Below are 23968 nucleotides of genomic sequence, written 5' to 3'. Positions count from 1 at the left end.
TAGATTCAGACATCCGTGGCCTGGTTCCAAAGGTCAAAATGGCGACGATATGGTCACGAAGTTTTGCGTCCACTTTAACTTCCCCTAAAAACCCAGTTTGTAGCATTTTACTTCGGTTCGGAACTGGAAAATGTATGGCAAAGAGAAGGTCTATATCAAACCTCGCCAAACTCCCCGAAACACATGAAATGTTGCGTCAAACATGCAGAGATTTCGCGGACAAGGAGCTGGCTCCTATTGCTGCAAGTCTTGATAAAGAGCATAAGTTTCCTTTGGAACAGGTAGCGTCACGGAATGTGTTCTGTTTCAAGTTTATCCTTGGGTTGAATATTGTTTTTCTGTTCTTTTGTTTAATACGGTATTGATTGATCATGAGTGTAAAACAAAAGAAAAACAATATTTGAACCAACGATAAAATCAAACGTCACAAATATTTGTCATCCTTGTATTTGTTGCCTTTATCATGATTTTTGCTAGTGATAAATAACTATAGGATGTTTTAACTCCCCCGGCCCATCCCCCTTTAATTTTTAAACATTCTTCTCCCCCAGACCTCTCACAAAGTCAAGGTTTAAGGAAAACTTTTCCAGGACTTTTGAAGTACATTGTGTGATCCCAAAAATTATCCATAGCTCCACCATGGAAGGGATTTTTCCTTAGACCCCCCACCTCTCTGGAAATTCCAGTCAAGCTTCATACATTTACTTACATTTTCGGGCCTGTGAGAACCCCCCACCCCCCAGGAACTTCCAATCCTTTCTGTGGGGGGAGTATGGATATTTTCTGGAACTACACATTTATAGGTAGTTCTTTTAGGAGGATTTTGGATTTGGGGAATTCTCTGCCTTTGTATTGCTGGTTCCTTCAATATTGTTCTTTTCAACCAGTTGTAACCATTTTTGTTTTGTAAAATTCTACTAAGTAGTGCAGTGAAGCGGACACCTGGTTAATGCAGACATCTGTATATATTGGACAGTTTCGTTGGTCCCAATGAAAGGCTGATATATTTTCTCTCACATTTACCTGTGTAATAGTGACAGAGGTCAATAGGGACAATGGACACTTTTCTGTGTCCTGAGTCACAAACTCTTATATATCACAAGCAGTAGAAGGGTTGTGTATCTGCATGTGTGATTACAGGCAGTTCAGGGAGGAATGTTTAAAAAAAAGATAATTCACTAAGTAGTATATCAGAGATAATATTAGAGCTTTATTCCAGGCAACCATTTAATTGTTGGTTTAAAAAAAGTACTTGTAACAGTAATATATCATTTCTTAGCAAAATTTAAAACACTAAACTCATCACAAAGAGATGAGCTTGGGAACTGGTGCCTTTAAGGTTAGCTGCAGGGAGATATCCCTGGCAACCCTGGAATGCAGGAACCACCCAAATGCGCATCCACTAACCGGCACCATCACACTAAAATAATTCCGTGGAAAAAACTTTCCTGAAAGGATACATACCGTGACAACCAAACACAACAGTGGGAGGGAGGAGAGGGTGCAAGAATCTGCAATGATTAGCAAGCGATAGCTGTTCTTTTAACCCACAAAGATCAGCTGATAACACTGTACATGTAAAGCAATGAACCTTGAAACCCTGCACAACCCCTGGAGGCCACCCCAAAGGTCACGTACTGCTGATGGGGAAGACTGCTGGCTGCATAAGCTCAAGTTTAATTTTGCCTAAATGATATTAAGCCACATAAACATGAGTCGCCCATATCTCAGTGGTTAGATCGTCCTACTGGTATCTGGAAGGTCATGGGTTCAATTCCTGCTGGGAACTCAGATTATTTGAATCCCAAGCATTTCTTTGTTGTACCTAATATTTAAAAAATACATTATTAATGAAATTGAAAATAATGTCCATCAACAGGTGAAAAAGTTGGGAGAACTTGGCCTCTTATCAATGGAGGTGCCTGAGTCATTAGGAGGATCAGGTTTAGATTACCTGGCATATGCCATAGCAACAGAAGAAATTAGTAGAGGCTGTGCATCAACTGGATGCATTATGAGTGTTAATAATGTAAGTTGATCATGAACATTTGTTTCTTGATCTGTATTGTATTTCTCTGATGATAACTCCAAGCATAAAGTGGTTGAACTTAAAAAATAAATTATAATGATGTGCATTAAATGTGATCTGTATTTCTTTGTTGATGACTCCAAACATGTAGTGGTTGAATTTAAAATTGTAAATGAAAATCATGTATTTCTGTACACCAGCAGTAATGATAAAATTATATCATTGATTTTTTTGCAGTCTCTTTACCTTGGTCCATTGCTGAAGTATGGAACAGATGAACAGAAAAAGAAATGGATAACTCCTTTCTGTTCTGGCGAGCGTCTTGGCTGCTTTGCTCTCAGTGAACCAGGTTAGACATTTCAAAATGTAAATAGATGTATGAACAGCTCCTCAAAAAAAAGTCTTCGTCAAAAAGAAAGTGAGTGGGCCAAGGGGTATTTTTGCATAGAGCTCTGGTATTATATAGCTCGAGATTTTTACCCAACAGAGCACACTTTTATTGGTGATTTTGAGGTCATATGATATCCATAAATAAAAGTGTGTTGTGATAAAAGTCTCTGAATGGGCAAGATTGCAAGATCTATTATGTCAGAGGATATCAATGCACTCTTCCCCTTGCTGAGATTTGTTTCGTAAATTGGAACATAAATAATTTTTGTTACAAAAGGTTTTTTTAAGGAGCTATGTATCACTTTGTGACTGGTCCCTCAGCAAACTAGGTATATTTGCTTCCTTTCAGATCCTACAGTTTCCCTCTACTCTATCTTGCGAAAAAAAGAGTTCAGATTCAAAACTGGTCAAACCCTGGGAATTTGTCAAAGTATCTCTAGGACTGAGGGCCCAAATGTTTTTAGGCGGTCTATAATTTCAACAGACACTGAGGACTCAGATATACTCTTGGAATTTTGGGGGGTGAAAAAACAAAATGAAGAATTGAACCTGGGGATACATTTGTTAGGGAAACAAGTGTTTTCTTTCTTTTATATGGTGGCGATAGGATAATCCCCAGAATTTAGTCAGATGCCTGTTGAGGAAAATACTTGAGTTTACCTACTGGAATTCAAACTTATTGTTTAACACCCTCCCCATTGATGTCCATAGCTAAAAAGAAAAAACAAAACAGCACCCAAGCAGTATAATGAATTTTGATAAAAATAGACCTAATGTGTTAAAACTTTCAGATAATGGCAGTGATGCTGGTGCAGCAAAGACCACTGCTAAATTAGAAGGAGATCACTGGGTGTTAAATGGAACAAAGGCCTGGATTACCAATGGCTATGAGGCAGAGGCAGCAGTGGTCTTTGCCACAACAGATAAGTCATTAAAACATAAAGGAATCAGTGCATTTCTTGTTCCCAAGCCAACTGAAGGATTGTCACTTGGAAAGAAAGAGGATAAGCTTGGGATAAGGGCAACTTCTACTTGCTACTTGATTTTTGAAAATTGCCACATTCCAAAGGAAAATCTGCTTGGAGAGCCTGGTTTTGGTTTCAAGATTGCAATGGTAATAACCAACTTTGTTCTTCTATGTTTTCTGCAGAAAAAAGGCAAGATTAGGCTTTTGCTTTTAGTTGTTAAAGCTTCATTTTGTGTTTGTTTTGTAGGCCACACTTGATGCAGGTCGTATTGGTATTGCTGCTCAAGCACTAGGAATTGCTCAAGTATTTTTTTTGTTTTACCTTACGTATCGATCATTAATCTCTGAAATGGCTTGCTTCCTCAGAGTCCCCATGTACCAAATTATCATGTAACACAGAACATTCTTGAACACCACAAAACATGTCAAATAAAATAAATAAATAATAATAATAAAAACAGCAGAAATAATTAAATATTTTCAGGACTAGGGTTAGGGTTTCTGTTTACCTTTTTCATTTTAACTATTGTCTGGTTTTCTATGTTGTTCTTTTGGTGTTCTGGATGATATATTCCTGAGAGAATCAAGTGATTTTCCATTGATATTTATGTCAAGACACCATCAAAAAAACCTACTTCAAAACTTGAGTATCTGATTATGCTGGAGCCCAGGGAGAGGATGAATGGTCCCAAATAAAGGTTTAAATTTTTTTTAAAACCAATCCATATGATGTTTATTTTAGGCAGCATTAGAGTGTGCCATTGACTATGCACAGAAAAGGGTTGCCTTTAATCAGCCAATCTCACAGTTTCAAGGAATTCAGGTATGTCATTTTTTGGATATATCTACGAATCAATAGAATGTGCCATTAGTTCCCAAGAGTAGTCGGAAGTTTTGTTTGAAACTCTGGTTGTACTCCCTAAACCAGATAGAAAGTCAATAATTTGTGATCTTGATGGTGTTTGTTGTAGCAGAACAATAATGGTTGGTATTGTTTCATTACAAACAGATGAAATTAGCTGATATGGAAGTGAGGTTACAAAGTGCCAGGCTATTGAATTGGAAGGCAGCGATGCTTAAAGATGCAGGCGAAAATTTTACAAAGGTGTGTTGGTATTCAAAGTTAAAAGTGTCCAGTTAAGTTTTTGCTAAAAAGTGTGACCATAGGTGTGTCTTTTTTCCCCTTTCTTGTAGGAGGCAGCCATGGCAAAGCTAGCAGCATCTGAGGCTGCCACCTACATTTCACATCAGGTACATATATTTTTGTAATATCATTGACTCTGGTGGTAAAAGGGTTTACATCTCACTCTGCCAGGTCGCAAAGGCTGTCCACTTAACTAACAGGACCACCAATTTAGTGGCCCATATAAAGCCCTTTCCGATCTTTGAGAATGTAGCCTTTCTAAAAGGGTACCCTTTTTTGACTGTCTTTAGTGCATTCAAGTCCTTGGAGGTATGGGTTTTGTGACAGATATGCCAGCAGAACGATACTACAGAGATGCACGGATCACAGAAATTTATGAAGGAACAAGTGAAGTACAAAGAATAGTGATAGCTGGAAAACTTTTGAAAGAATATGGCCAATGACATCTTAATCTTGGCTTTTATTTAATTGATTATTTCTCCAATTTCATGAAAGGTAGTATTTAAACTTTTTTTAGCATAGTTGAAATGTTCAATTTTACCACCTCTTTGGTTTGGGAAATGGAATGATTTCCCAAGCAGAGTGGTTGCAGGTGGAAGAGAACTGGGCTGCCTAATCAATAAAAAGTGAAAGAGTTTGTTGATGTACCTTAAATGACCTAATAAATGCCTAGGACATCTATTTAATTTAAGGGGTCCAAGCGGGGGCTGTTAATAGATAAATGGTGTTTATTCTCTTAACTCTCAGAAGCTCAACTAAAACCCAATATGCTTTTAGCAAAAATATCACAAGAGTTTAAAAATAGTGGAATATTCACTCCATCAATTGATATGTCTAAGCCATCTAGAGATCCATATTGCTTTTTCAATTCTCAACATCAATGTCAGAATCCTTGCTCAGGGTTATTGTGTTACCATCGTTAGTCTATCCGTACTTTGAACTTGACATTGAACAAGATGAAATAAAACAAAAAACTGAATGAATTGAATGACTTTGCTCGTTTTTGCCAGAGAGGGGCTGGGCATCTTATACAATTTTAACAGCATAGAGGGGGGCATTTATTAGATAAGAGGCATTTATTTGGAAGTGGTCGTTTATTAGGTCATTAAGGGTAACTTGAAATTTGTTTTTCACTAGCAAATTTGAAACAAGGATCTCACAGCTCAGCTTGTGGATCAACTTGGGTTTTTTTTTTAAGAACCCCCATCATTGTAAATCACAGTCTGTTGGTCAAAATAATGTACAGAGTTTGTCAAAGTTAGCAAATGCACATGAATACCTGTGGGCTGGTGCCTTCTCTTTGTAGACAAGTAGTATTAATATGCCGTTAACTTAAAGAATGCACATGGTAATACTTTCTTAATTTACTTTAGCTTTATACATGTACATGTAAATGACTGTAAGTATTGTAACATACTTGTTTTAAATGTACATGAAAAATTAAAAAGAGACAGGATATTGTTATTACTTAATACATGTATTATAATGCACCTAATATGTGTTGTAGTAAAGTTGTCCCAAAATAAGCATGAACATATTTTTTTGATATAATGTACATTTTCTTCACTTTTGACTCAATACTATACCCTATATACATATCTACTGTTAATGAAAACTGATACAGTTTCTCAATAGGTTTGAGTCAAAAATGCTGCGATTTACTCATGATCTCAAACTTAACCATCAACAGTTGTAGGAATTCTATGTATGGATGTGTACCTATTAACTTACTACTAAACATCAAAGCTAAACAATAGCATGCCATTTACAGACTATACAGAACACCTCAGACACAATGTTCAATACAGCTCTTATAAGACAGTGTTGAAGTCCATTTAGTTGTGTGCCCCAGTATGTGAGGGAACCCCTTGTGGCAGAAATTCTTGCGCAGCCTCTCTTGCAGACTTCCAGTAATGAAGTTTAACTTGCACTTGTATTGTCAGGGGAGGAGCAGGAGCTATATCCTCCTCATCATCAATACTCTCTTCATGCTTGTCTTTTTCCTTGCCTTTCTTGTCATCTTTGTGTGACGACTTTCCTCGCCCACCTTTGCCTTTGCCTGGTGTCGCGGCTCGCAGGTTGCCTTTAGAAGCCTTATCATCTGCCGAAAAAGAAACAGTAATGAACAGTCCAGAGTAACCTTAGGATTTTCCATTTTTTGAGCTTTTTTAGCTATCATTGGGTACAATTCTACAGTTTTAAGTCAGCTTGCTTAAACATCTGCACATTTACTAGGTAAAACCCCATTTTGTGTTTTGTTTGAAAATGCATAAAAATTTTGATTTCGGTTAAAAATGGGTAGTGGGGCAGGATTGGAGCCTTTCTCACTTTTTAGCTACCCTTCCGCTGTCATTCAAAACCAAAGCAGGAATGGTAGTATTACCAATGGACATTTAATTTTTGATTTCATATTAGTCAAGCAATAACTCAGATAAAGTTCACTCAATCCTTTGTATACGGGAACAAGCACTTTTACCTTTTTTCTTGTAACAAATTATTCTATTTTAATTGACAAGGGTAACACTTTTAGATAACAATATGGTTCACTTAATATTATATAATATATTATGCTGTTTTATTAAAATAAGGTAGCCTCTTGTGTCTTTTTAAAGCTCACCCCCCTCCAAATCTGCTATATTTACTGCAGCAAGACCCCCACCCACCCTCAAAAGTGCCTGACCTAAAAGAGACTATCAACGGACCTGAGAGAGAATTTGTCGTGCAATAAATAGCTCTAGACTTGCTCGTTTTACAACTGGCTAGCACAATGATCATCACTGACCTTTGTTTTGCTTCTTTTTGTCACTAGCATCTGACTTGGCACCAGGTCCCCCTTCTTTCCTGTCACTCTCCCCAGTCTCCTCTTCACTTAAGCACACACATTCTGCCTCCACTGCAGGCTCTCCCTCCAGCAGTGAAGCAATAGGGACTTGACATGACCCCAAAGTTGATCTTGTTCGTGGAAGCTCAAACAACTCAATGTCTTCTTGTTTGTTTTTCTTGCCTTTAGCATCCTTTCCCTTGCAGAAGTGAAAGATTTAAGAATTATAACAAATTTTTATAATATTTTTATTACTGCCATAGTTACCTTCAGTAAATGTGAAATTCAACTGAGGAAAACTCTGTTTTACAAACCTTTTCCTTTGCTTTGCCCGAGTCTTTACGCTTCTCCTTTGTTGGGCTTTTCTGTGATTTGCTTCCTGGTCGACCTTAGTAGATAAAAACAAAATAAAATAAAATTTTAATATTACAAGCATGCTTCCCATCAACTGTTTACTGAGACAAGAAAATCAGCTCAGTTATTCTGCATCAAGGCCAGGGGCCTATGGTTCAGAAAGATTGATGAGTGAGTCTAGGTCATTAAAACCCCCACCTGTACTGCAAAACAAAGAAAAACACAGAAACCCTATCCTGGTCCAGAAAAAAAACCTATGTTGTATTTTGAACCACCTTGTTTCCATCCTTAAATAAATGTTGTTTCCTTTTATACATGGTGTAAATACTGATAATCAAAAAAGTACAGTCATGTAGAACCAAAATGTATCATTTTTATTTAAACATAACCAAGGCAGTTCATCTCTTATAAATTAGGGGTGGGTACAGAAAATTCAGAGGGGGGAGCACTTGCCTCCCTTATACTAGAAACTATTACTGTGAATTCTTTAAAAATAATGCAAAATTTTCACAGAAGAAGGCGGACCACAGTCCCCTCGGCCCACCCTTAAAAACACCCATGTAAATTATAGTCTTGAATTAATTCTCTTGATTTGTTACATAATGTGTGTCCATCTTGCACATAATAGAATTTATTGAACCAGTAAAAATATCGGTGACAATTTTAGAAGTGACTTACTACTTTTTGCTGATGCTGGAGGCTTGCTTTCAGTATTCTGTGCAGCATTCGGGTCCTCTAGCACATACATGTGTTTTGTCTTTATCACGGTAAAATTTATACCATCTTGAATGAAATCTCGCAGTGGAACCAGCAGAGATGTGTGAAATTTCTTGCTATAGTCAAGCTCTATTCCATCTTCAGACCATGGCAAACTTCCTGTTGATACTGTTTGAAAATGTCCTGTAAAGAATGATAACATCACTTTTATAAATAATGATTTAATCCCTTTTAACACCACTTTTATTAAAAGTCACTTTTAACTTAACCACAGATAAAGTGTTTCATTTTATAGTGATGCTATACATACACCAATGTAAATGTATTGTCTTTAGACAGCATTAAGGTTTTGTCAATATGATGCTACTCTTTTCTACTAACGCAAATAATAATATTATAACTGATCGTACATGTAACAATTTATAGTTTATTGAGGAAGTATGTACAGCATGTTCATTGTATATGACAGGTTCCCATTATGAGTAGTGATTAAGGCTTGCCTATGATCTGTTAAAAGAGATTTGGGGTACAGGGTATTTCCAGCAGCTACCTAAATCATGTAAATAATATAGCAAACTTTCTGCAGTCACTGAGTCACTGTCACTACCTTTGAGTTTGAAAGAAGGGGAAGCCAGGGAAAAGTAGAAGCCCAAAGGGTGGGAGGAACACAATGTTATGCTTATACCATAGTGTTGAATAATTTTAAGCTAAGCAGCCCCTGATAATTATTTTTTTACTATTCATTTTATAATTAGCCAGCTTTTGCACCTTATTGATGCTGCTACTCAGGATGTCCTTTAACTACATATGTTAACACACTCCTGAGGGATACTGATCTGGAAGACTTTCAAGATCTTGAAAGTTGTATGAAAGATCAAGCCCCATGGGGGCAGTTTTCTTCCCCTTGTCTTTTAAGTGTTGACTGGAAGTACTCCGGAATGTCACTAGCAGGCAAGACACTGAAAAGTGGTGACATAGTCATTGACAATGTCTCTTTAAATTTAACCACCGCCTAGTGCCTGGACTTCGCTGTTTTGGTCTCACTATAGTGCCACCTTGTTTAGCTGGCTAAATTCCTGGGTATTGTTTTGTATTATTAATTTTTGGACTGAAAGCAACTGACCTGAATTGTCACTGTTGTGACTATTGTCAGTGTCTTCCTCTTGAGCAATGCTGCTGCTGTCATCTGGTACAAAAGAGATAGTCGGTATTGACAGAGCGGGAGACTCACACAATATTACAGTGGGTGCCGCCTTGAGGAACTGGAACTCCACATGGTACTTGTGCTCAGTCTTGGGGAAATCAGAGTTTATCTCTGGATCCTGTGCAATAAGCGTACATCAAGTTAACTCTATAATTACAAGAAATGTGTTTGCCAAAGGTGAACAATAATTATATGGTGTACTCCAAGTTTTTCACCTTTACCCCCCAGCATCACATTTTCATTTGCTTGCTTGTGATATGAGTTGTTCCTTGTGTCAAAGTATTAGTTATGCCATAGCTACATTGACTGGCAGTACTTGAGCTCAAGATCTTTACAGGACAATATATTTATTTAAGGGTAAAACTTCTGCCTGAAGAAAGAAGTACAGTATGAGGCCTACTTACCAAAGCCATGTCCATCATGGACAATGTAGCATGAAAAACCTAATAGCATTAGTACTATGAACAGACAACCTGAAGCAAAGTTTTGTACAGAAAGACAACTCACTCTGATGGAGAGCTTGTGCTTGAAACATCAGCCTTTAAATCAATTTACTGTGGCCATTTGGTTGAAAGAATTATCAACCAAATTGATAGAGTCAAATGGCCACTCTAAATTGATTGATTTAATTTGAGTACTTTACTTGCCACCAAAACAGCACACTGATTCCTTTGAAACTTAATGTTACATCAATCTTCCAGATGGGATAATGATGGGGCAACAATGGTCAGCTGAGTAAATTCAGTTTTGTTATGTGCTCACTTGAATAATTGCAAACCCCTCAGCAAAAATAAAATAATATAAACATAAACACATTGTGTAATATACTGACCTCAATCTCTTCTGGCATTTTAACTCCCTTAATACTCTTGATATATATGATGACCTGGGCTTCATTTACTGGAACATCTAAGAGAAATCATCAAAAAAGTCGTAAAGATCAGCACTTTCACCAACAAACAAAATCCATCCCTCATGGTTCTTATTGACAGGGCAATAATTAATTAATTAATTCTAATAATTATGTTGTACACTCACTTCTAGTTATCATAATGATAGACTTAACAGTGTGCTTGGTAACAATCAAATACCTTTGAGTTTTGAAAGTCCTTTAAAGAAGTGTTTCTCATCTGCTGAAATTCTGATGTCATCAAGAATGGTTAACTGACGAATAGAGTCAATTGTGTAACCACGGTAGCCTGGTACCAGCTGGATAAAAAAGATAGTTTAGGAGCAATATTAATCCACAAATAAAAAGGAATCTAATTTGACCATAGACTACTAAATTAGGTTTTGTTATGCATGCAGACATTTACATGTGCTCAGTTGTTGAATAATTATCAGTTGACAAGGGGATATGCAGTCAACAGTTTTTTTTTACATAAACCTAAAATAACTCTGATGACTTACTGCCAAAGGATTTCCTTGAAGGACAAGATTCTTTAGTTTTGGTAAAGTTTTCAGTACACTGATAGTGCTGTAGAGATCTGCAAGGTTGTTGAAGCTTAAGTCTAATGATAGTAAATGAGGCCTGAAAAAGAAAAGGAGGAAATTATAGGATTATTAAATGGTTTTACCTTTTGCTTATCATAAGCATGAATAATTTAGTGAAATAATTTTTTTTTCTTTTGTGAAAAAGGGCAGATTTTTAATGCCATTTCTTTTTTTGAGATTCCTTGAATATTTGATTGAGTCAGCATGAACTTGAAAGTATGACTTACCATGAACTTGCCTTCATGTGGCCTGTGATGGAAGAAATTTGATTGTAGCTCAGGCCTAAATGGATGAGAGGTGGGGGACAAACACATAGTGAACTGATGTCTGAAATTTGATTGGCTGCAAGTTCCAGTTCCTGTCAAGTAAAACAACAACCAAATACTTTTAGTCAACTTAGACAAAAAAGAATTGCTGAAGTATTTTTTTTGAGCTTAACTTTAAATTACCAGTACCTCTAAGTCTTTTGGAAGTCTCTTGGAGTCAACAAGCTTGATTAGATTTGCAGTCAGTGTCAGTTGCTTTAGATTTTTCAGCTGAAGAAGTCCATCATCAATTTCTGTTACCTGATTAAAAATAAAGTGTAAAACCAAAATAATAATCAACACAAGAAGAATATATAAAATCAGACTTCCTATGTTAAATAATCCAACACATATTGATCCATACCTCAGTTTTTTATCCTGTCTTTAATGAGAATTTAAGTCTTAGCATCACTGAGTCATGAGTCACCCAACCCTAACCCTAAACCTAACCTTTAACCCAACCTCTAACTTTAACCCTAACCACACTTATAAGTTGCCTTATGGATGAACTCATTGACTCATAAGATTCATAAAACAAGCTTTGAATTCTCACTTTTAACCCCTTATATAACCCCAAGGGCCAAAGGTTTTCCCACAGCTAATATTACCCTAAAAACCACTACATAGAAACTGAACAAGCTAAGCCTTTCATTCTTTAGGAGTTTACCTTTTTGTCTACAATTTGGAGTGATTTAAAAAACTTGAGAATAAAATTTTGTGTGAGTTTGTCAGGTGACTTCACAGCAATCTCTCGCAGGCTTGCAGCTTCACTACTCCAACTGCAGTCCACATCATATGGGATCTTTATAGCCAAAGCTTGTAGACTTTCAACAGTCTCTAACTGTGCACTATTCTCTGCAAAACACAGCAAAATTTAACTTTTTGTCTTAAACCAAGCTTGCATGGGCACTCGGACACTAAAGCCAAAATACTGTACTGAATAAATATATAGAAAGATAAAAATATTATTACCAAAACAGAAGTGGTGAATGCAGTAAAAAAAAATCAGTGGTCTCCAGAAATTTTGATCTGATCTTGAAATCTCCGAGTGTTTATCTTGAAGTCTTCTTTATCTTTAAGAGTGCAGTACTTTTCACCATGAAGTCTCGAGCAGATTTTCAAACGATTCACTTGCAAGACTGATGTGTTGAGGCACCAGGGGGGGGGTTCTCTGGATTTCAAGTGACATGGATGATCAAATAGGGGCAAAAATCAAAACCCCAAAAAATCCCCTGGGCTTCAAATAAAACCCAATAAAATCCCTGGACCAAAATTTAACCCCCCAAAAACCCCATGCTGAATTTCTGAGCCATAAAAATTTGCTCTCTTGGTTTACTTTATTCACAAAACTACATGGCTGGGTGTATGCAGGAACTATCACGAATCTTCAGATTGTTTTGAATACCCCCAAGAAATTCCTACTTAAATCATGCACCCCCCCCCTCCCCCCAAAAGAAAAACCTTGCCACAATTTTCCTACCCCAAAATCAAAAATTTCAAAACCCCAAAAATCCTTTGATCATCCCTGTCACTTCAAATCTGGTGTACCCCCCCTGGGGGTGAGACATCTTTGTTCCATATTTACAGAAACTGGGCCAAAATCACCATTTTCATGTGTGAGAAGAGCCCTTTCCAAAACAGCTTTTCACTTTTTCTGCCAGCGCAAGAGCTACCCAGTATTACTGCCGCCCGGTTAGCTCAGTTGGGAGAGCGCCGGTCTGCTGAGCGGGAGGTCGCGAGTTCGAATCCTGGCCGGACCAAACTCAGGGTCTAAAAATAACTGAGGAGAAAGTGCTGTCTTTGTAATGACATCTGCAAATGATTAGACTTTCAAGTTTTCTCGGATAAGGACGATAAACCGGAGGTCCCATCTCACAAACCTTGTTCACATATAACTCTGTGGGACGTTAAAGAACCCACACACTATTCGAAAAGAGTAGGGGACGTAGTTCCCGGTGTTGTGGTCTACCTTCATCACTTATATCATCACTCATCATGGGTTGGGAGGGTTCAGTGGGCTCATAAATGGACTGATAGCAGCTGCCATCGGCGCCCTTAGTATGCTGATGTCCGAGCCCACTGCAGAAAGCTATGTAAAGAGGACATGTATGTTTGTCGTCTCAATCGCGACATTTACATTTACATTATATTGTAGACATAGCTTAATTCAAGGAGAGATTCTCCAATATAACAATATTGTAGAACATATCCTGGTAGAATTGGCCATTTGCAAGATGGCGACATTTTACTACTGCAACCAGCATCCTTTTTGATTTCCCTTGCATTCAAATTTGGTAATCCCAGTGGGGTTTGAATAACAAAAGCCTTAATTTGCACAAGGATGCAAACCCCTGAAGGATTCTGGTTGTAGTAGTACAATGACATCATATTTTTGCTTTGTTTTCTTCCACTGCAGTTCATTCTGATTAAATTTCAAATCATTATGATTAACTATTAATATTATTTCCGATAATAATAACGATTATAAAGTATCAGTTTGTTTTGCTCACCTGGAATTATTGCAGGTAGAGTTGATGTCGACTTGGCAGGTTTCAAGGTACCCATACTTTTTACTTCTGTGGTACTTTTTAAGCTTAAATTACTGCTCACATTGGGGGCTCTCTAAAATAAACACAAAACCCGTTATTTTGTGTTAGATATGGATATAAAATGATCAGTCTGGTTCAGATGAACACATATTAAACTTTTAAAAACTTAATACGATTACACCTATCGTACAAAGACAGAGTTTTATCTAACCCAACTTCCATATCCACAAGGGAATTCTCTAATGCATAAAGTGTTAAGCTGCGAATGAAACGCAGCAGTAACGTTAAAAGACTCGACCATTTCCTTCGTGTTATTTTGGTCTTTTTTTGTTAAGTTCGTCCGCCATTTTGGTTGTCAACGAAACACACCAGAACGAGGCCCCGTTTCCAACGAGACAGGAAGACCCGAGGAGGCTTGGGACCTAGCCAGCCAATATGGCGGAAGACTCCGAATATTGAAGGAGATTGTCTCTTTTTGTAACCAGTGCTGTTGCCAAAATGACGGGGAAAAAAGAGGAGTTTTTGCGCATAAGCGGTGATTTAGATTTCCAAAATCGTAGTGATTCCATTTTTGGTTCTCTAGACAACCTTGAACCCGAGCAAAAAAGTGAAACAGAGTCAAAGCCTCATGGCCCCCGAGCACCAAAACACGTTCCAGATCATGTCTTGCATCCTCAGAAATGGACCAAATATAGTCTCGAGGATGATGGAACTAACAAAAGTTCCGGGATGTCTGGGGAAGCCTTAAACAGACATGTGGCTTTATCCTTTCTGGATGACATTCGTAAAAGAAAAGAAGACTTATCCATGAACTCAGAATCGGAATCAGACGTTGTAATGACTGAAAAACATGTGTTCTCAAAATCAGCGATCAAGCATAAGATGGAGATTGATGAAGCTCCTTTACAGTCACAGATTGTGGGAGGTGTCAATATCATGAAAGAGTACGTGATAGGACTATCTCCTGCAAAGACAACTAGAAGAGAATACAAAAAACTCTCTGGTGATAAAAAGCTGAACTCCTCAGGTGAATCCGTAAGTCTTGGTCACTTGGAGGAGAAGGAAGTGGGTGATAGTGATTCAGATATCTCAGCAGGTGTTTCAGAACCTGTTGAGGAACAGCATGAGAAAGTGAAGTTTGCCAAAAGAAAAGTAAAGAAACGCAGTGGACTACGTGAACACAAATCAACACCAGCTGATGAATAATCTGCTGTATTGGCACAGTAAAATAAACTGTACATGGTATAAAGCAAAAGAGTTGCATCTTACTAAGTGCTGTCTTACTTGACTTCTTTGTAAAACAAAGAAGAGGCTCTGATTCCATGGTGTTTCTTTTTTAAAAAGGAGTGGTATCTCACTTTGCTTGCATTGTAACACATACACACAAAAGAAACAAACAAAGATAACTAATATTATCATTAGAACAACAGGGGACAACTTCAGCTCTTTTCAGGACATAGAGAAGTGTCTTATTTATCAAAGTGTTCCAAAGCCAAAGCAAAGCATTGGCATTTGCCAAATTGAGATCATCAGTTAACAATAGTTTTATTGGTTTGTTTGCCATGATTTTGAAATTTCTAGAAAAATAGGCTATTGTAAGAAAGCTGAAGATTGAAAAGTTCTTATTCCTTGTGATTACTGACATTAACTTAGGGGCGTAGCCAGGATTTTTCTAGAGGTACTCCCCCTGCCCCTTACAACAAAACTTACATGCTTTGTACATCCAGCTTACTGCTTAATACCTGCTTTTTCCCACCTTTTGGGCCTTTTCTCCAAATATATTGGTCCACCAAAATATTGCCCATTTTTTCTCCTGAAACTGACATTCCTGAGTAAAAAGACAAAAATCTGTTGCTATAGAAAAAAATAATATTTCAAAGAAACAAGCACGGATAAATGAACTGTCTGAGTAACATTGTGCTTTTTAAATTTTTTTACTATTCACTTTTACAGGTACGCACATGAGTACCGTGCGTACAGGTAGCTACACCCCTGTAACTTGGCATAGCAGAAAATAAGTTTTGCATTATTTGAGTTCAGCCATGAACTGTCCCTATCTTCTAAATAAAAACACTCTTTAATAAAGATTGTTGTCACCATCTCCATTACCATCATCATCATCATCATCATCATCATCACTATTAACATTATCATTAATGAATTGGTCATCATCACCATTATTATCATTATCGCTATGAGTCATTTCAATCATAGGTAATCATTACTATCATCATCTACATATATTAGGTTGGTAAAAATCGGTAAGACATCACACCAACCATTAATAATATAAATAATGATATAAAATTAAATGAAGATAAGTATATATCTTTTACTTAAGAAAAGCTGATAAATTTGATTTAAAAGACTCTAAAGAACTTGATGATACAATGGCCTCAGGGAGGCAGGTCCAGTCAGCTATAGTTCTCAGAAAATACGAAAATTTAAAAATATCCTCATTTAGATATGACTTGCAAAATTTAAATTGATGGCTTCCCCTCGTGCGACTCTCAGAGTGTTGAATTAAATACTTTCAGCTATCTATATCAATAAGACCATGAGTTAGTTTATACATAAGTGTTAACCTAAACTGTCTTCTTCTCATTTCCAGTGTATCCCACCCTAAGTCTTTATCATTGTAATCATCATCATCATTGTTGTGACAAATATCATCATCAATAATCATAAGAATGATTATTAATATTATTATACCCTATGACATAACAAGAAAGCAAAACGTGCTACATCATTTTTTACATTGGGACTTCATGAGACACACTTTCTAGTCAGGGTTTGAAGTAACGGCCAAAAAACAGAATCTAGACGAGGAAGAACAGGCACTCTATATCAAAAGATCTGCTGAAGCAAAGAGGAAACTCTTTGGCACACATTCTTAATTAGGGACAATGAAAAAGCTATTCCTAAATTCCTCAGTCGGGTAACATTCAGTGTAAACAGCATTCCTCTGCTATTTTAATGATATTCTCCAAAACAGAAGGCAAAAGACTGTCTATATGGGATTGACAATTTCCCAGCATTAAATTTCCTCTAAAATTTCTTCTAACCAAAAACAAAAACAATACCCTCTTGTCCAGAATGTTGATTGTTAATGCAATATTTGGATTATTCCTATAAGAATAAGGTCAATCAAAAACACCCTTTGATGAATAACACAGGGGAAAGTCATACATAATGACTGGGTGCGTAGTATTGTGGGATGTTATTTCTACTGCCTTTTATTTTAACTCATCCTTTGGGCTCGTCATAATAGAGTATGAGGGTGAAAAATATCCTATGCTACTGTGCAATAAAGCATCAACTAATACACACATGCAAAAATGCTGCATCCCATAACTGAAACATATAGTAAGAGAGATGTAGTAATGTGGGTCAGCAATCACACAGGGTTCCTACTCTTTTAAGCTCTTCAAATTCCAGGCTTTCCATGACTTTTTCCATGACCTTTTTAAGTTTTCCATGACCTTAGGTTTAGCTGTTACTTTTACAAATTTTTGAAGCTTTTCTGTTTTAGGGCATTTTTGCCCTTAAACAGTTCAACAGACACCAACTCTGGTGTTCACCTAAATGTGTGCCATTTGCGCTGTTCAATCACCTCTCTCTCTTACATTGTTCTTGCTTTGTCATCTTCAGTAACTAATCTACCAAACAAAACTAAAATTTTCCATGAATTTCAAGGACCGACAATTAAATTTCATGACTTTCCAGGCTTGGAATTTGAAATTCTTAAATTCCATGACTTTCCAGATTTTTCATGACCCATACGAACCCTGTCATATCGTAGGTTACCAAGAGAATTCTAGCCCACGACCTCCAAAACACCAGGAAAGCCCTCCATCCCTTGAGCTGCTCAAGACGCGACATGTTCACTACTGAGTTGTATACCAAGATAGATGCAATAATTGCAGATTTTAAATACCCTTGCTATAAACTGGTATAATTTGAATATTTTCAAATCCCCAATATGCACTCTGTGGATGGCAAACAGAGTGTATTATGGGGGTTTCAAAAATAGAGAATTGGGTAGTTAAATATTCAACACAAACCACCAGGGTGGATATCTTGTGTTATAAACATAAAACTACAAAATTTGATATGGTGGGAGAATGACGCACTATAATGTATATCCAACCAGCTGAACAGACTAAAAGGAGGCTCCCCAAATGGAATTGTGCAATAACCATTTGCTTTTCCAACCAGCATTTCTGTATTTGCCATGTAAATGGTTAGTACCCTAGGTCATACATGTATGTTCAAACCATTTTGCGTTTACTAGAGCGGTCATAGGTCTTTAACGACTCTGCCCTGTCGTATGATTGCTGAAACTGCGGCATCTCACGAGAATAAAACCGTCTCTCTATCACTTTATCAAAGAAAGAATACAACTTTCTTGCATTAGCAGATCCTGGCTTAAGCTGTTTAGTGTCAGTACAGTTGATGTTTATCATATCAGCTCCAATTTCTTCAGCCAGATTGAATCCTCTTGATGATGTAAGAATTCTTGCAGTCCCTGCTTGATCCAGCTTAGTTCCAATAATAATAACAGGAATCTGATTCCCTGCAAACTGTTCACGATCGTACTCATCCCCCATATCAATGGAAAATTCAAACCATCTGTCTTTGTTTCCATTAGAAGTGGGAGATTTTGGCTGCCTTGAATTTAACACACCGCTGCCTTCCTTTCCTGAGCCTAGTACCTCTGTTAGCCATCGCCTGAGGTTTGAGAATGACTTCTTATTTGTAAGGTCGTGAACAAGGATCAATCCATTGACGCCATTGTAAAATATTGCCCGGCTGTTTTCATGACTTGCTGACCCTCCAACGTCCCAAAACTCCAAGAAAAAACTTTTCATTCCTGGAGTACCTTCCCTATAGTCGTATAGTTTAACCTCTACAGTACAACCTATAGTCCATCCTGGATTCGGGATGCTTTCATTGTGACAAATATGATGAACTAAAGAGGTCTTTCCGACGCCCGAATCACCAACGACAAGAATCTTTACCTTCTCTTGGGCTGCCATATTGACACGTTTAAACCGAGAGGAGACTTGGTACTAGTCACCAGTCGTTTCTTTCTGTTAACATTCGCACGGAACGCCTAGAGGATTTTCGCCACTAGACACTAGACAAGGAAAAACACACTCCCATTACACCGGCCATATGGCTGTCTCAACGCTAATTTCCGCTCAGTTGCTTCGCCAGTTGATGCTTCAAAGCCCAACGTATCTGCGAATCGTGGATGCGTCGTGGCACCTCCCGAAAGAAAATCGAGATCCCAGAAAGGAATTTTTGACTCATCGAATTCCAGGGGCCAAGTTCTTCGACTTAGATGAATGTATAGACAAAACTTCACACTACGAGCACATGTTACCAAATGCTGAAGATTTCTCGAACTATGTTCAAAGTCTTGGAATTGATAATGATAGCTACGTTATTGTGTATGATAATAATGAGAAAAGTGGCCTATTCTCATCTCCTCGATTGTGGTGGATGATGCGTGCATTTGGGCACGAACGGGTATCGATTTTGGACGGCGGTTTTCCGAAGTGGCATGCTGAGGGTTACCCAATCGAAACAGGCCCAGACAGCAAAACCAAAGTTGAAGGTATATTTTCGGCATGCATATTAACTAGGACTGTAGGAGAGTGATGGGGTCAGGGGAGGGGGAGGGGGGCATGAGGAAAGTTAAATTCTTATGCAATGTGTACTGCTATAGGTGGTTTTCACGTTACGTCATCGCCGCCATGCTGGTGGACGGTAAACAAAAGATCGCTCATTAGCTCGCTTTGTTTGTCCACCAGCATTTGTTCATTTCACCATTGTTATTTGTGTCTCCCGAGATTGCATGAAAACCACCTATAGCTTCAATAACACTGTTACGTGTCTAAGAAGAATGGAAATAGCCCACTGAATTGGCAATCACACACACGCAAGAATGTTAGTGGTTCTTATTGTTCTGGACAATAAATCAGTTCTCATGCAGTGTTCCAGAAAAGTAAGCACATTTTAGGTTGTTTGGTACCAATTAATTGCCAATCTGTGTTGTCATATTGTGATCAAAGCATTGACTTTTAATATATCGAACCAATAGTCCATGGGCTCCTGATCTAACACAAGACAGTGTTTCATCCCATATCCAGTCACTGAGAAGTGAGTTTAAAAAAGGGTGTCTGATGTGAATTTTATAACCAGATTTCCAACTCTCTTGATCCAAAGATCCAGAAATACCAACCTCTGGAGATCCTAAATCTGGAGACTGTCTGTCAGTCTGTCTGTCTGTCTTTCTGCCACCTTGTTCCCAGGTTCTCTCTCTAGGGATGGGTAGCAGAGAACCCTGGGAACGAGGCTATGTCTGTCTGTTTTAGTACCCCCATAGCAACAACCTCCACCCCCTTATAAACACTTATCATCCCAGCTCCTAAGTTTTGAAATGGTTCTGGCTCAGGACATAATGTGGGGGAAAAAAGTTAAATTCTAAACTAAAGCACACAAAAGAGTTGGCATATATGCTAATGAATAACTAACCAGCTCCATAATTCTTCTAATTTGTTTATTGTAATCTGCGTGAAAATGCTGACAGCTCTTTTATTTTCTTGCTCTTATTTGTTTGATGTTTTTAAATAGATGGTGGGCCATTCAAAGGTACTCTAAACACAGGCATGTTTTGTGATTTTGACTTTGTGAAAGCCAATATATCACAAGCAACATGCTATGTTGCTGATGCTCGGTCTTCTGGCAGATTCCATGGTACTGAACCAGAGCCACGCCCAAATTTTCCATCTGGTCACATTCCAGGATCAAGGAGTGTTCCATATTCCCAGTGTCTGGATCCTGATACAAAACTCATGAAAACACCTGAGGAGTTGAAGAAAGTGTTTGAAGATGCAGGAATTGATCTCAAAAAGCCTCTCATTACTTCCTGTGGATCTGGGATCACTTCATGTGTGGTGGCTTTGGCATCATATCTTTGTGGAAAGAGAGACACCATGGTCTTTGATGGCTCATGGGTGGAGTGGTGTCAGCGTGCTACTGATATGATTGAAAAGAGCTGAATACTTACGGCTATTCATTGTTTTGTAATATAACAATAAGGGGGGAGGTGGAGGCAGATCTCATTGGTAATTAAAAGTCAACAATCTTAAGTCTTTATATTTATTCACCAGCACTTTATTGATAGTTTGCAGCTATGTACAACAAAATATGATTAAAAAGTAATAGAAAACGCCTTTTTTTGTTTTAGAGATTGATATAGACAATCCCTCATTTAGCAAGGAATACTTGACATCAGGCAGCTCCTGTACAGATATTATATCCATTGAATATTTTGAATGCCATTTTTGTTAAAATTTGGTCATTGAAACAATAGCCTGCATTTTCATTTAAAATCCAGTAACCTCCTATTACAAAAGTTTGTACTTTTTTTGTTTCAACATATAAACTGACATAACTGATCCGTATTCGAATCCGAAGATCCAGGCCAGCGACCCGATCCACGTCTTGTTAATGCTACTGGTCACCAGTCCCTTTCTTCCAACAAGAAATGCCCAATACTCTGTTGTAAGTTGTTAGGATGTGAAATCTTGCACGAAAATTGCATGTGAAACTCAAAGGTATTGTCTTCCCCCCAATAATGACATAAACGTGCAGCTTTACACGGTTTTTCATCATAATTTCCCGTCGACGTCTTCGTGTGCTATTCTTTTCGAAGAAAACCGCAGCGCGCACACTTTTTAAAGTTTAGACAGTTTGTCTAACTTTCTCCTGATCATGTCGTCCGTGTCGGCCTTGGTTAAGGCCCATTGGCTCCGTCAGCTGATGCTCCAAAGCCCAAAACATCTCCGAATTTTAGACGCGTCTTTGCAACTCTCAAAAGAAAACCGCGATGCAAGACAAGAGTTTCTCGCCCATCGCATTCCAGGGGCCAAGTTTTTCGACGTTAATGAATGTGCAGATAAGTCTTCACCCTACGCGCATAGGCTGCCAAATGCCGAAGAGTTCGCAGACTGCAAACGAAATCTTGGTATCCGCAATGATAGTTACGTTGTTATCTACGATAACAACGATAAAGTTGGTCTTTACTCCGCGCCTCGAGCCTGGTGGATGTTTCGTGCATTTGGTCATCATCGGGTGTCAGTTTTGGACGGTGGGTTTCCTCGCTGGTGCGCGGAAGGTTTTCCAATCGAATCGGGCCCAGAAAAAAACACAGCAGCGGTCCAAGGTACTTAGTAAATCTTAGCCTGACATTGAGATCATCCTTAGCCTATTCACAGACCCTCTATATTATCTTCAAAGTCCGTCGAGCTCGGGTGATAAAATCTAAACCGCAGCGGATTTATTGACCGCCAGCACAAGGCGGTAGTTGTAGGGGAAGAAGTTCTCTTTTTTTCTCGCGCGCTTGCTTTGTTCGCGAGCTCGCCGATGTTTTTGAAAAGAACGAAAAAAAAAAAATAAAATAAAACAACGTCTGTGTTCAGGCTAGATCATCCTAGTCTGCTACACAGCCGTTTTTGTGCCGTCACGCAACGCTCCTCCACGCGTGACGACCCTAAAAACGGCCGTGTAGCAGACTAACATAATCCGTGACGGATGTACTTTTTGCCGTTCGGCTTGCGCAAAACCGCCTATGAGGGGGATGGGGGTGTATTCCCCGTAAATTTGGACGATGTGGCATGCTACTAGGGGACCAAAATATGTGATTTCCTCTACCCTATTTTCAGATCTAACGCAAACGTGTGACCAGACACCCGCGTACACAGCGTGGTGGATTCCTGGTGGATACCGTCTTAAAATGTTTTCCCTAGGTAATCATTCCCGGTTTCCCACCTTTTCTCGCTGTCTTAGGTCATTATTTTCCTGTAAACGGCGTTGTAGCTCCCAATACTGAATAACGCCACTAAGAGGCAAAAGTACTTTGCAAGATTCATTGTAAAGCCTCAAGATGAGTGCTGTATGTGCTCCTTTATGTTAACAATTTAAGGTTAAGTGTCCAAGAACTCATAAAATTCATTTTAAAAAATTTGGGGGGAAGGTGGATTGTCCGGAACATCCCCCAGGATCCACACTGGGAATGGAGTCCTGCTCTTAGTTATAACTAACCACTTCTTTTCGGACCAAATTTTTCAAAAAAGTTGGTGATAAAAACGAAAGGTTTAATAAGCGTGGCCTAAATGAGTAAAAAAATGTAGTTGAATTATAGCTTGCCTGACCGGTTTTGCCGGCACTTTTTTTTACAGGTGATGAGTCATACCGAGCTATCTTGAATACCGACACCCTCTGTAACTTTGATTTCGTGAAAGCCAATATATCACAGCAAACCTACCAAGTAGCTGATGCAAGGTCCCCCGAACTGTTCCACGGTTCTGAAACAGAGCCACACCCAAATCTTCCATCGGGTCATATCCCACATGCTATTAACTTTCCTTACACCAGGTGTCTGAATCCTGAAACAAAACTCATGAAAACTCCTGACGAGTTAAAGAAATTGTTCCAAGACGCAGGAATTGATCTTGATAAACCCCTCATTGTATCCTGTGGATCTGGGATCACAGCATGTGTGGTAGCCTTCGCTTCACATCTTTGTGGAAAGACGGACACCATTGTGTATGATGGCTCATGGGAGGAGTGGCGTCAGCGGGCTTCTTCCGATTTGATTGAAAAAGATGAAAAACAGGCTTCGAGTAGCGTTTACCAAGAGAGAAAAAAGGGTTAAGATTTTAAAATGCTGTTACTTTCTTAGCCTCTTCCGCTTGCATTACCGATGTAACTTTGGGTAGCTTATTCCAGGCTTCAAGATAGTTAGAAGCTGAAGCAGATCGAGAAAACTTGCGCGAAAACCTTGAGGGGACTGGGGAGAGACGGAGCTGAGAGCCCGTTGGCACAGGCTAATTTAACTGCACTGAAAACGCCTCAAGTTTAAATAGCACTTAAATGTTAGTTTTAGATCCTCTGTAGCCTGTGTAAAACGAGGATTTTGAAA

At 38.4% G+C, this 23968-nt stretch overlaps 5 protein-coding genes and 1 pseudogene across 5 annotated transcripts; 4 read left to right on the top strand and 2 right to left on the bottom strand.

The window, feature by feature from the left end:
* The first annotated feature begins 9 nt into the window (after positions 1-9).
* Positions 10-6002, top strand: LOC140952419 (short-chain specific acyl-CoA dehydrogenase, mitochondrial-like). The gene is made up of 9 exons (XM_073401846.1): positions 10-281; positions 1880-2029; positions 2267-2378; positions 3211-3533; positions 3634-3690; positions 4129-4209; positions 4396-4491; positions 4581-4637; positions 4821-6002. Exons 1-9 carry the CDS (start codon positions 39-41, stop codon positions 4971-4973), a joined length of 1272 nt encoding a protein of 423 aa, XP_073257947.1. The 5' UTR covers positions 10-38; the 3' UTR covers positions 4974-6002.
* Positions 6003-6225: 223 nt separating this feature from the next.
* LOC140952417 (uncharacterized) lies at positions 6226-14327 on the bottom strand. Its single transcript, XM_073401845.1, has 13 exons — positions 14186-14327; positions 13936-14047; positions 12093-12280; positions 11576-11686; positions 11348-11478; positions 11037-11157; positions 10718-10835; positions 10459-10535; positions 9546-9744; positions 8384-8605; positions 7666-7739; positions 7313-7550; positions 6226-6631 (listed from the first exon to the last, which is right to left on the bottom strand). Exons 1-13 carry the CDS (start codon positions 14273-14275, stop codon positions 6366-6368), a joined length of 1947 nt encoding a protein of 648 aa, XP_073257946.1. The 5' UTR covers positions 14276-14327; the 3' UTR covers positions 6226-6365.
* LOC140952420 (uncharacterized) lies at positions 14240-15609 on the top strand (annotated as a pseudogene).
* Positions 15610-18143: 2534 nt separating this feature from the next.
* LOC140952421 (rab-like protein 3) lies at positions 18144-19045 on the bottom strand. Its single transcript, XM_073401847.1, has one exon. The coding sequence runs from the start codon at positions 19011-19013 to the stop codon at positions 18246-18248; it is 768 nt and encodes a 255-aa protein (XP_073257948.1). The 5' UTR covers positions 19014-19045; the 3' UTR covers positions 18144-18245.
* A 73-nt stretch (positions 19046-19118) lies between these two features.
* LOC140952416 (3-mercaptopyruvate sulfurtransferase-like) lies at positions 19119-21218 on the top strand. The gene is made up of 2 exons (XM_073401844.1): positions 19119-19597; positions 20617-21218. The coding sequence occupies exons 1-2, from the start codon at positions 19153-19155 to the stop codon at positions 21042-21044; spliced, it is 873 nt and encodes a 290-aa protein (XP_073257945.1). The 5' UTR covers positions 19119-19152; the 3' UTR covers positions 21045-21218.
* Positions 21219-21596: 378 nt separating this feature from the next.
* LOC140952415 (3-mercaptopyruvate sulfurtransferase-like) lies at positions 21597-23810 on the top strand. The gene is made up of 2 exons (XM_073401843.1): positions 21597-22210; positions 23226-23810. Exons 1-2 carry the CDS (start codon positions 21760-21762, stop codon positions 23699-23701), a joined length of 927 nt encoding a protein of 308 aa, XP_073257944.1. The 5' UTR covers positions 21597-21759; the 3' UTR covers positions 23702-23810.
* Positions 23811-23968: the final 158 nt, after the last annotated feature.

Source organism: Porites lutea, chromosome 11 (assembly GCF_958299795.1).
Source record: "Porites lutea chromosome 11, jaPorLute2.1, whole genome shotgun sequence".
NCBI classification, from domain to species: Eukaryota; Metazoa; Cnidaria; class Anthozoa; order Scleractinia; family Poritidae; genus Porites; species Porites lutea.
Note: the sequence above shows the minus strand (reverse complement) of the source record. Positions and strands in the feature narration are given on the sequence as shown.